Source organism: Trachemys scripta, chromosome 2 (genome assembly GCF_013100865.1).
Source record: "Trachemys scripta elegans isolate TJP31775 chromosome 2, CAS_Tse_1.0, whole genome shotgun sequence".
NCBI lineage: Eukaryota > Metazoa > Chordata > Testudines > Emydidae > Trachemys > Trachemys scripta.
Window position 1 is genome coordinate 17,308,239 of NC_048299.1, and position 13,312 is coordinate 17,321,550.

The following is a 13,312-nucleotide window of genomic DNA, read 5'->3' on the forward strand; positions in this document are numbered from 1 at the left end:
ACTCCATGGTACAAACACACAACAAAAAGTCCCTGCCCCACAGGAGCTTACAGTCTGGGTGTAAGACAAGAGAAAACAGATAGATACAGGGGGGTGGGGGAGTACATGGAGCAATGAGACAATATTGTCTAAGGTTATTTCTACATTTACAGTTGTGTTCAGAGTACCTACACTGCACACTTCCCCCCCCCATAAATAGCAATGTAGATGGTGAGGCACTGGTTAGACAAGTCATGACACACCGGAACCGTAGCATATACACCCTACGCAGCTCTTTACTAGCCCAGGCAGTTCCCCATCCACACTTGCTATTTTTTAGCAGTGTAGTGTCTTGCTGCTGGAGCCTTTCCACATGCCCGAGCCCTTCCCTGCGGTTTGTAGCTACAGCCTGCTTTTCACTGCGGTGTGTAGCTACATGCGCCCTACACCCTGCCACTAGTGTAGATAAGACCTAAATAGACAAGACAGATACAGAGTGGGGGTAGAAACCACAACGAGAGTGAACCATGTGATGGCAGCAAATGTCATGTTAATTCCATGAATTTTCTCGGGGTGCTTACTTAGGAGGGGATCTACTAAATGGGAAGGAGGTGAGGGTGACAGGGCAGAGGAGGACAGGATAGGATGCGCAGGTGTGGAGTAAAGTAAGCTGTGTGACCTTAGGCTTTCTGTTTTAGTCTCTTTATGCCTCAGTTTCCCTACATGTGAAGGGGAGATAGTAATACTTGCCTGCCTCAGAGGCGTGTAGTAGTGAGAGTGGGCTAGATTCTACCATCATTTACGCCAATATGAATCTGGAGTAACATTATTTACAGGGTGCAACACCAGAGCAGCTCCCAGCACCCAGAGTGTACCAGTGAACCTGGCCCCCAAATACAGCTGCTGCATGAAGCTGAGTACCCCCATTTCCCACTGAAGGCTGTGGGAGCTGAATCTGTCCGTGGGAAGAGAGTGGGTCAGGCCCAAGGAGTGCAGGGGCAGAGTGAATGCAGAAATCCAACAGCCAGAGTCACAAAAGAAATGATTTGGAAAGATGGGGAGATGTTCAGTGGGACAGAAGTGGGCAGTTGTTCCAAGCATAGAGAGTAGCATGGAAGAAACCGTGAAGCCAAGGGTTTTGTTATCAAATAACAAGCCTAGATGTGAGCAATCTTCGGGTATGTCTACACTTTGAGCTGGGGGTGTGATGCCCAGCTCGAGGAGGCAAACCTGCGCTCGCTCTGCTCAAGCTAGTGTAGCCAGGGTGATGCAAGCAGTGGGAGGGGCTAGCGTACTTGAGGTAGCTAACCCCTCCCACCATTCCCTCTGCTGTGGCTACACTCTGTTTTTAGTGCACTAGCTTGATCAGAGCTAGTGTGGGTATGTCTCCTTGAGCTGGAAATTTCTCCTGCAGCTCAAAGTGTAGACACATCCTAACATTGTCTTTATGGACCTGATCCCGTAGTCTTTGCTCAGGTAAATCTCCCATTGAAAACAGGATCAGGCCTGATACAGTATCATGATGTGTAAAGAAAAACACAAGGCTCCCATCTGCTGTTTAAACGTTGTGTGGATGATTTCATGCTTCCTGCTCTCTCAATGCGCTTTGCTGACGATGTGCCATTCAACTACTTCTCCCCACACCCCACCAGAACAGTCTTGTACATAAGCAGAGCTGGCAGGACACAGCCACAGATGTGTATCTGAATGATTTAAAATCTCTTCTTGTAAGAATGCAGTTGTGACTGGGTAAAGTTATGGCTAGAGAAGGCATGTAGTTTAGATTCAGATGGGTGTTTGGGGGAAAAACACAAATAAAATCAAGGTTTGCCTGTCGTATGGTTAAACGGAAATATAAGAGGGTGAATCAGAGTGGAAAATGTCCAATTTGATGTATATTGTAACTTTTGTTGTTAAGCCATAAGCACTGAGTAGAATAGTGTGCTTCATTTGGGAGATTGCCAAGGAAGATATATTGTACACTGTAACAGGGTCCGATGCCTTCTGAGTGCCACCACCTGGCCTGCTTCCGTTTCCCCTCTTGCTTCCTCAAATAATTCAGACTTCTCTCTGTTCAATAATACCCCTCCTTTGGGCCTGGTTTTATTGGCAAAAAGCTAAAAACAACACAAAAAGCCTTCTCTCCCCCCCCCACCTTAAACTGGGCACAGCTCCTCCTTTCTGGGGTACTGTCTCAAAACTCCCCTGCTGTCTCATGGCCCTCCCTGCAAAGAACCTGAGCCCAGGTCTTCCTGCCTGGAAACTTGCCTGGTGTCTCAGGGACTTCCCTGCTTTAGCAGGCCACTCCCAGCCCTTCCTAGTTGGAGCAGCTCCCCTTGTCTCAGGATCTTCCCTGCAGGAGCCGTTCTCACTTTCTGCTACAGTTTCCTCTTCCTGTTTCCTGCTCTCCTCTGGCTCTGTGTAGAGCCCTCTGTCAGACCCCATTGAGAGGCTGTTAAAGAGGCACAGGGGGGCTGGACCAGTTCTCTCTCGAAGGGCCCAATCCACCTGTGACGTACATTTAACCATAATTTATTTCCCTTCCCCATCTCCAATGAACTGTTTAAAATTCAAAGTTTTCTTTATGATGAAATTCAGACAGAAACAGACAGGCACAGAAATCAGCAGCATCCATCGGAGTAGTTACGTGCATGACACACAACATGCCTCCCATCTCTGAGAGCCTTGGCAAAAACAGAGCATGGGGCTGGGATTCAGAACACCTGGGTTCTATTCCCAGCTCTGCCGCTGGCCTGCTGGCGGACCTGGGGCAAGTCCCTTCACCTCCCTATGCCTCAGTTTCCTCATATGGAAGGTTGGGCTAGTGATACTGACCTCCTTTGTAAAATGTATTGAAATTCTGGATGAAAAGCGCTTGGTAAGAGCTAGGTGGTGCACTTCTCACTGACGCATTCCTGGAGGAATAGTACGGACACAAGAAGCAGGAGCTAACCAGGAGCAGATCACCCCTTCCTGCAAGAAGCACCTGAGGGGGGGAAAAGAGGTTTCCCCAGATCATTGTGCCTGATAGGGAGGGTTTGTCCCACATAGAATGGACAGAAGGGTTCTGCCTTACCCCGCAGATCCCCCAAGATCTGGGCTGATCTCCACTGGAAGCACAGCGCCACCCCGTCTAGCTTGGTTGGATACCCTGGAACTTTCAAAGGATCCTTTCTGGAAACCACCCCTAAGGATGTTTCCCAGCATGGCTACCATGAAACCACCTTTAAAGGGGGATTGTCAATATGGACCGAGCTGCGTAGAAAAGTTATTCCGGCCTGGGCCTGCATTTGTTTGCTGTTTCCGCAGTGGGCGTGGGAGAATGGTGTAACTATCCCCAGGACTGTGGAACTCCCTCTCTGGGATCCAGGGCAGAGCAGATGGAAACAGTGCCATGGAGGCAGGACAGATCCAAGTACAGAAGGAATTCCCAATGTGTGGAGCTGGGCCCTGGGGAAAATGCAGCTTTTGCAACGCATAAATACCAACTGATACTTATTGATAGATACTAGATGCTAAAACAGTCAAAGAGGCTCAGAAAATACCTCTTTACATTTCAGGTTAATAATATTGAGAACATATTGCAGACATGCTGTTTCTTTAACCTTAACACACTGTATAAGTATCTACCAGCATCTCAGCCTCTCTGTGTTCTCTACAGCTATAATGATACATCCACCCATTTTGTCCCCGATGGAGGCTTTGGCCTGACTCCCCCTTTGCACCAGTTTAAGTCAGGAGTTGTCCCACTACAGTCAGTGGAGTTACACTGGTGCAAATCTGAAGCAACTGGGAGGAGCAGCACGGCCATAGAAAAAGCCAAACTTCAGCCAAGGCAATCTCTGGGTTTCTGCAGGTTACCCAGTCCTAGGAGGCTACAGCATTAGGCTGTCAGAAACATTTCCACAAGTCAGGAATTGCTTCATAACTCTGGGAACTGCAATTACAAGGAGGCTATGTGAGCTCGTCTTAATGAGTAATAGTATTCCTGATCTCACCCTCATGCCTCGCGTATAGTTTTTATGCAACTCGTACAGTATTGTTTGGTCACTGTTAAGCCTAGGCCAGTTTTTCATTTTGTTTCTTACAGAAGGGGTAAGGGGTGGACCAATGCTAGGAGAGGGGGATCTTCTGGAATAAGCTTCTTTATTTTACATTTTAAATAACAGAGAAAATGGCCTGCTCTGTATCTGCTTATTTTATGTTTCTATCAATGTCAATGAGGCTAAGAGCATGACTAAAGCAGTCAAGATTTGGGCCTGATTTTGGACTTTTGCATAGAGTGATTTAATTTTTGGACATTCATGAGTCTTTTTTTGGATGTTTTTTTCTCTCCGTTTTCTTTTTATGTAGATATTTTGATTTCCCCATGGCTATAGATGTGACCGATTGCATATAATGGCATATACCTTATGCCATTATCTCATGATATTGAAAACAGGATCATAAATGACTGTTATGTGTATAGCGTGAGAGCTATCATGGAATGTAAAAAGCAAATAAAATACTTGACAGAAGTGGCATAAAACATACTGAGAATGTTGCTGTATATTGAAAGTTAGAGATGTATAGTATTTATTGCATAGGTAATTAGAGAGAGGCACGCACAAAACTCATCCTGTTTGCTAGAATGCATGATTTCTACATTTGATTAGCATTTCCCCTGCTTCCTCATTTTCCAGCATTTTGTTGCTTCTAAATAAAGGAGACAATTATGACAGTTGAATTTACTCATTAATTTGAGGCCATTACTCTATAAAGGGAGTTTGTCTCAGTATTCTGCAATAATCTGATAACAATGAGTCATGCCAAATATTATAGAGTGCTTACATTTAATTAAGCACTGACCATTTGTACTTCACAGACGAGGGTTCCCTGTAGTCCTAAAGCAGAAAAGAAAGTCCTTTAGGAGATGTGCCAATCTTTTCTTATTTCCTTCACTCTGTTCCTGCCTTTCTCTGGATGCAATTATATGAACAAATAAAATGGGTTTACTGAACTCCCCTGTGTGTCAGACCTCGTTCTGCTGATAAAGCTAGTTGTGTGGGCCATAATTAAATGGGAATCCTAATATTTAACTAAACTTAATAGTCTGTTGCTTTGAAGCTTTTGTGGGAGTTATGAATTCAATAGAGATGATCCAGGCTTTTCAGAAACACGTTGAATAGCCATTGAACCATTAGAGCCACTTGCTGAAAGAGCTGTGAAATGTATTAACTGGTAACGGCATGTTTTTGTGCTGTGCCTGCTTTTCTATTCACTGGAGATGGGCATGACTAAATGTGATTCAGAACATGATTATGAACTACCTACGGTATTATATTTTCAGGAGGGCCTAAGGGAGTAGTATCCATAAGCATAAGTGTCATTAAAGTGCAGTTATAGTCAATAAAATGGGTAATTGGTGTTGGGAGGTTCCACATTATATTTTACTCAGTGTCTTCTAGATCAAATAGACCATATTTATTATAATTTCATAGGGAAAAATAATTCTGGGTCAGACACTCAGTTTAAAGAAGATGAAGTGTTTTTTGGGGTCCAGATTTCAAGAGGGATGGGTCCTTGTATGTTGAAGCTGAGCCCTCAGTACACACAGATGAGGTTCATGAATCACTCCTGCCTCAGCCAGACTCTGGCTACGAGAATCAAAAGATACTGACCCTTGTCAGAACCCACTATATCAAGGAAAGGAGGGAAGGTATCAACTGGCTCCCTGCACCCATGACACAGAAAAGTTACCCTGTGCCAAGATATTAGGGTCCAGGCATGTGATGCAGAATCCGGGAACCTGGGAGTTACAGCTGGACTTGAAGAGATTGATAGAAGGAGGCTGGGGGCAGGTGAGTATTTGGTTGAAGGCCTGCTGGTGCAGGGACCACTCCTCTGACAGAGTCGTTTCTGGCCCAGCCAGTCCATTGGAAGATTCAGAGAGCTGGTACATACAGGGCTTTGAAAGACCCCAGAGGAAGAGGACATTGGATTCTCCCTGGAATGGAACATTCTAGTCCTGCCTTGATTCAGGTTGGCCATCGTGGTTGTGTTGTCCAACATGATCAGGATTTGGCTGAGGAAGGAACTGGAGACACAATCTCCAACAGCCTTGAGCTCCAGGGAGTTGCTGTGGCACTTCGTTTCCAATGGCCTGACTCTATTGAGTTGTTAGATGCTAAAGGGCTTGAAGTAGGGCAAGGCCTGCCCAGCCTTCACTTGCTAAAGGGAATGAATTAGGCCTTTTCTGTCGAGAGGGAAGAGAACAAGTCTTGCCAGAAAGGCTAAGAATGGAACCTGGCCTGCAGCAAAGCCATGCATGATCAGATACAGTTGCTCCATGTTGGGATGTGTCTCCTGGCCTCCTCTCCATGTAGCACATATTGCTGCTGAGAACCCTCAGAGCTCTTCAGCCAAGCAGCAGCTCCAGGTTCATTGTTAAGCTGTTTTGGAGAGAAGTCACTCAGCTGCTGGCCTCCTGCTTGGAAGGGAGGGGCCAGCTGGAGATGAACCACCCCATGAGGGCTAGAGCGTTTGTCTCCAGAGCAGGAGAGAGGTTGCTTCTCAGCAGGAAACAGCTCAGCGTTCGGGTACAGCCTGGGCAGAAGGGAAGGGAGTGCCACCTGGAGACCAGCTGATCAGGACAAGGGAACAGCTCAGCAGGGGGCAGTGGAACAGCCAAGAGGAAGATGTCACCTTAGGCAACGGCATGATCTCCCTAAAACATAGGGCCACTCCATGAATCCAGTCAAAGTCGGAGCCACATGGGCTCAACTCTCAAGTTGAGTTGGGCATCCAGAAACTGGGACACTCAAGTTTGGTGGAACACTTGAAAATGTAGGGCTTAGGCCTTAACCACTAGATCCCTCCATAACACAAGCTCTGTCTGTCTGTGTCGTCTCTGTGCATGGCTATCTGTCTGTCTGATACAGAGCATAGTGCTGGTCCAAGGGAGATGTTTAGAATGTGAACCAACTCTACTGCCGTTTGCAGAGCTGTGTGGTAGATGATGAATGATGCTCTGTTTAGAGCTTTCATTGACTCTTAATTGTTTCATATTGATTCCACATGCCTGGAGAACTCTCGACCAGAATATCTTCCCCCAGAGTGAAAATCTCAACGAATATACATCTGCGCCAAAAAAATCCTCTTCTCCCATTCCATTTGAACTGCAGAGTGAGCTCTTAAAATGCATCGATTCCACTTTAATCTTCTGCTGCTTTGTCTGAGGCGAAAACACTGTTACAGCATGTAGACTTAGAAGGCTAGATCCTCAGCTGGTGTAAATCCACTTAGTTCTATTGATTTCAGTGGATGCCAGTTGATACCACCTCTTGATCTGGGGCAAAGGTGTTTTTTCCCCCTCTGGGATAATAGAGCCCATAATAATTCTTTGAATCTGGAGCATATTTCAGAAACATTGCAAGGTAACTACTACATTTTAGCTGTGCCTCTCTCATCATAGACTTTAGAGGGGACAGTGTGTCTAGAAGGAAAATATTTGTTTTAAAAATATTAGGGGCCTGGGTAAAACGTTAAGTTGTCCATGAATAACTCCAAAGGGTTTGTATGGTTTTTGTCCTTATTCTTTCAGAAATCTTTGAGCTGGAGGTAAATGAAAATGTGCAGCTGACTGTAAAAGATAGGCAAATGCCTAAAGTGGAGTACATGGAAATCAAGATAGATGATTACAGTAAGTATCTCTCTTCGCCTTATGCTATTATGGTTGTGAAATAATCATCTTGACTGGATAGGCAGGAGGAAAAATTATTGTGGCTCTCAGTGACATCGTCCAGTTTGGGAAGCACTTAGCTGGGAAATGCGACATAGAAGGAAGTTATTCTGGAGACAGGAGTTGATGAGGATGGAGGAGACAGAAAGAGAAAAGGATAAAAATTAGCTTCTATATAAAAAAGTAATTGACACTAGGAGATGACATGATGTGGATCACCTGTCCATTACAGGGCGTGTTTGCTGTAACATGACTGGTTTATTAGTTAAAATAGGTTTGAAATGGAATATTATATGTGCTTACTAGCTACAACTGTGGCAGTCTCTCAGTACAGAGCAGTAAACTGCAGTGAATCAAGCAGTAATCACCAATCAGGATACATGCATGTAAGAGATTTTTAGTCTCAGTGATTTAAAATTTTTCATGAAACCCACGTCATTTGATAGAGGTTGGAAAAAACAGCTGTACAAGAAAAGGAAAGACAAAATCAAAGGAAGATCTTATTTGCAGCAGGGAAGAATGAAACTTGGAGCAGTTTAAAAATGCAGCTAGTTCTTTTTTGTGCTACTCCTTAATTAAATATTCTCTCCACAGCTGTGTGCAAAAGAGGAGAGACGAAAGGAAGGGGATGGGGACAGAGATACAAACAAACGTAATCTAGACAAAGCTAGGACCAAATAGTTCAGAAATTTTCAACCAGCCTCCCTAGCTGCCCCTGCAATATTTTTAAGAATGTCTGTTTTGTTACATGGAAACTCTACATTTGAAATCCCAAAATATGTAATGGCTCCTACAGATCCTAATTTCTGCATGGCATTTGTGTGGCTATACTTGACAATTTGGAAGCAGTTAAGGAAACAGGGCTGAAAACATGTTCCTTGACATTTTCTCTATGATGGGATTGGTCATAGCAGAGATTTCCTTCAAATGCAGAGTACTGTAATAGAAAACATCTGTTCAGATACGACATAGAATGACACTTACACAGAAAGGAAGAGAGATACTGTGTTACTGCGTAATCTGGACCAGTGAGTGATGTTATAAAACATGAGGCCAAAAGCTATTTGAACACAGCAGTAATTACCTAAAATGCTCTGCCTCGAACATTGATATTATGAAGAGAAATTGATGCATAGAAATAAGGAAAACAGAACTGTGCATTTCCTGAACATTATGGGCAAAGCTAGAACATCAGTGACAGCCTATCATTAAGAGCCAACTCTATCCAGGCCACAGGAGCCATTTCATAATTATATTTTGAATTTACTATAAATAACTCAAGAACTGTTGCTAACATTATTAACTGCAGTTGTTGGTGAAAGTATCTTCTGCTGATCTTAACTAGCCTGTTTTTTGTGTGTAATAAATACAAGCTGGCTATATTTTTTCATGTGCCTTCACCATGTATCCAAGGTCTGCCCTAAAGGCGTCCCAGTAAGTGGAGCAGTGTGTGCCATGTTTTATGTATATTTAAAGTCAAATGGCGGTCTCTCTGACTGTCCCTGGGCCATTGATCCAATTTGCAGTCCATTAGCATTCAGATGGAATAAGTAATTAGACTGAGCATCAGAAAATGATTGCAAAACAAACCACTTAAAGCTAGTGGTTAATCTGTATATTAATTGTATTGAAAATCCTGCTAATACTGATTTAATTGCCATGCCTTTGGTAATCTGGATTATAGGTAATATTTTAAAAACAAATGCTGTCTCCTCATTAATGCAGAAAGCATTTGTGTGGGAGCACTTTCATATACCAGTTGGTGGTCAAGAAGAGCATATCAGAGTACTTAAATGAAGTTTTGGGGGTTACCATAGCACAACTGGGGCCTAACTCAGATGTCACATAAACAGATTTTATACCAGTGTAACTCTGTCAATTTGGAGTTACTCCTGATTTGTATTATACCAGAGGAAGTGAGATCAAAATCAGGCCCCTGGAATTTAGGATTAAGAGGCAAGTCCATCCCCTAACTGTCTTGAAGCCCCTAAAGCAGAAAAATTCTGCCTGTCATACCATCAGCCATGTTTTAATTGGCAATTGTACCTTACATTCCTGTTGTCTTAAGCTATTGTTACCCTCCCTTTCTCTGCCTCCCCAAAATATTGATTCTTGGCAGTGTCACTCATCCAGCTGCCTAAAGGGAAAATAATAGCTATTGCCAGATGTTAATTGCCTGTTGTGTAAGTGATGCATGACTAAATAGCTCACTCTAGGTTTAGGTTTCTTGTCACCTCAGCTATTACGGTCTGGATCTTATCCTTGATTACATCTGTGTTTTTAGGGTTTTATTTACCAGAGCATTTAGGAAATGCTGTTTTATTTCTGTTGATAAGTGGCCACAACATTGTCAAAATCTGTGATAATTATCTCAACATTCCCATATTAAATCCTTGTTGTTGTTTGTTACTTTTGCCTAGAATTGCCAATGCAAATCTTAAAACCAGCCACCTTTGCGGACACCATACACTATCCTTTGCTACTGGTTGTGTAAGTTTTCTTATTTTTATTTGTAATCTGTAATTCTTATTTTTACTTGTAAGCACCTAAAAGCAACCAAGATCGGCACCACAGTGGGCTAGGTTCTATACAAACGGAGGATAAAAGACGATCCATGCACTGAAGAACTTACAATCTATGGCTCCTGTTCTGTAAAGAATTACACACGTGCTTAATTATACACACTCTGCCTATTGCCATTGACTTAAGGGAGAACATACTGCATTTTTAAGAGATCTCTTACACCTAGCCAAGTGCAATGTTGGTACCAACCACACACAATACTCCCTTCACACTATGCCAACTTCTTTAGGGCTAGTTTACATTGGCAGCGTGGCTTGTGTAGTCACTCTAAAAAAACCACCTCCTAGAGGGGCGTAGTTACCAGCACTGTCTACACTGGCATTTTACAGTGCTGAAACTTGCTGCAATCGCGGGGGGGGTTCACACCCATGAGCAAGAATGTTGCAGCGCCGTGAAGTACCAGTGTAGACAAGCCCTTAGACTGACGGTACATCTACAAAGCAAGTAGGATTTCACGGCCGCAAGTCTCAGAGCCCAGGTCTATGGACTTTGCTACAGCCCTAAAAATAGCTGGGAAGACATTCAGGCTCCATCTGTAGCTATTTTTAGTGCATAGCGTGAGCCCGAGTCTAGACCTAGGCTCTGAGACTTGCTGCCGTGGGGTCCGACTTGCTGGTAGACTTAAAGACCTTCGTAGTTAAAGCCAGAGTGATAGCAGACCCAAAGCCATTGGGATCATGCTATTTCAGGATGATAAAGGAGATGTCTTAAAAAGGAGGGCTGCCTATGAAAGAACTGCTCAAACCAAAAAAAAATCAGCAATTTTTTTTAAAATTCACATCCTGCTCCCTTTTGGGTGAAGCTCAGGGGACAAGCTACAGAGTTTCCAGACTGCTACAGGAATATGGAACTTCCTTAAAGATCTTCAAATAGATTTTTCACTGAACAATTTGCGTCATCTCTCCACCACAAATAACAGTGCTGTCTACACTCCACTCTTCCAAATTGGTTATTATCTCTCTCAAACCTGGCTACAAACACTGTAAATTGCATTGGGCAAAAATGGACAAGGCCTTAATGAAAATTCACTTTAAACCCAGCAGAGAGTTGTGAAATCAGCTTTTCTCAATACTGCAACTATTATGAGGGATCATTTCTATTTAACGTGAATCCACTGCAACCCCTCCCTCCCATGGCACTTCAATAGTGTAATATCAGGGGATCTCTTAGCAGGACTGGGTGAGCCCACGCACATTAGAATACTACATTCGGGGATGTGTTGTCTTCCTGTTAAACTGTGGCAGCCCCTGTTGGGGAATAGTGACATGTTTACTTTCTAATGGCTATTATAGCCTCTGCAAAAGCTTGAACCTATAGTGACTCTGCCCTGTGGTCCTAGAAATAGCGGTGAATAACCAGCCATCTCTGTCCAAATGGTGCCTTCCTCATAGCAGCACAAAACTATCAATGCCGTCTAGCCCAACAATTGAACTGTCTTTACAGCTAGTCCACTGAGTCATTTAGGCCCAGATCCTCAAAGATTTTCAGGCACCTAACTCCCATTGATTTCAAGCCGGGATGCACTTTGCTGAGAGAAAGGAGTCTGATATAGGAATGAAGGAGGCAAAGATGCATTGCAAATGAATTCCAAAACACCATCCTGCAGCTTTTTTCAATGAGGGACAAAAACACTGCAATAAACAGGCTGCCACATCACAAAATTACTTCAGCGAAAACGTACTTCATTATACAAGTGCTTGAGGAAGATTGGTACTCATCAAGCTAACGACACTTGATTAGGCTGCCTCTGAAAGTGGATGCTCCTGGGCCTTTGTGGAGCAAATGCAAATAACTAAAGCAGGGGTCGGCACCGTTCGGCACACGGCTCGCCAGGGTAAGCACCCTGGCGGGCCGGGCCAGTTTATTTACCTGCTGACGTGGCAGGTTCAGCTGATAGCGGCCCCCACTCGCTGCGGTTTGCCGTCCCAGCGCGGGCCGAGGGATGTGCTGGCCGCGACTTCCCGCCACCCCCATTGGCCCAGGACGGCAAACCACGGCGAGTGGGGACCGCGATCGGCCGAACCTGCCGCGTCAGCAGGTAAATAAACTGGCCCGGCCCGCTAGAGTGCTTACCCTGGCAAGCCGCGTGCCGAACGTTGCCGAACCCTGAACTAAAGTCATATGCATGTTAAAAAATTGAGAGATGTTTTCTTGTGTCTCTGGAAGCCCATAAAAGGAACTGAAGTAGGTGGAAATGCCAGTATCCCTAGTCATTGAGAACTAGCTCTACAAAATCTCCTGTCCCTTGCTCACCCTATTTCTGTGGGTGTATTGTAATTTCTGCTTTGTATGGAGAGTTTGAGAAGCTCAGCTCAGTGTTGTTTGCAGTGTTTGTGTGGTCATGTGTGTTTCTTGTGATCATTTAGGACTAAGTGCCCCCAAAGAGCATGCAATCTAAGGCCTTGATCCTGCAAAGAGAACTGCATTGGTGGGACCCGATTTGGGGGGTGGGTGGGAGAAATCTGCTAACAGATCTTCCAGCACCAGGATTTCCCTGAAGAGAGCCCTGTTCGGCTGATCACCCTGCCCACCCATTGCAACCAGAGCTGAACTGTTATTAAAGTCAATTGTTTTATCACCAGTTTGTTTTTTAATTTGCCTTTCCCTTGTATCTATTTTAAGCAATAGTGACATCAAGTGACTGACAGTCACATCTGTAGCCACTATCCAACACTCCTGCAGGAGAGGGGAGATTTATGATGGGTGACAAGAGTCTTTCCTCCCCAAATTTTCTGCAGTGCTCCCAGGGTAGGCCCTCCCAGTTAACCTCTGCCAGGACCCCCACAAGAGTTCAGACCCTACAGACTGGAGGGATGAGAGAGAAAGAAAGAAAATATAGATTGGGGCCAGCTCCTCAAGTGGTGTGTAATGGCATAACTCCATTAACTTCAGTGAAGCTATGCCACTTTGGCCAAGTTGAGGATCTGGCCCATTTATGTGACTGCTTCCTAGTTTCACAAAATGCTCCAATATCATGGTGATGGTTGCCAAATAAGAATCTAGATAGATAGCTGGGAAAACCTTCCTGCA

General features: G+C 44.3%; 1 protein-coding gene across 5 annotated transcripts in view; it reads left to right on the forward strand.

Annotated features, from left to right (window-relative positions):
* The window catches only part of DPP6 (dipeptidyl peptidase like 6), a 784,761-nt gene that overhangs the window by 759,633 nt on the left and 11,816 nt on the right, over nucleotides 1–13,312 (forward strand). For all 5 annotated transcript variants that reach the window (XM_034759984.1, XM_034759986.1, XM_034759987.1 and 2 more), the window contains 2 exons: nucleotides 7,562–7,660; nucleotides 10,120–10,189. In XM_034759984.1, the coding sequence (XP_034615875.1) occupies nucleotides 7,562–7,660; nucleotides 10,120–10,189 (169 nt within the window). The remainder of the gene's footprint in view (nucleotides 1–7,561; nucleotides 7,661–10,119; nucleotides 10,190–13,312) is intronic.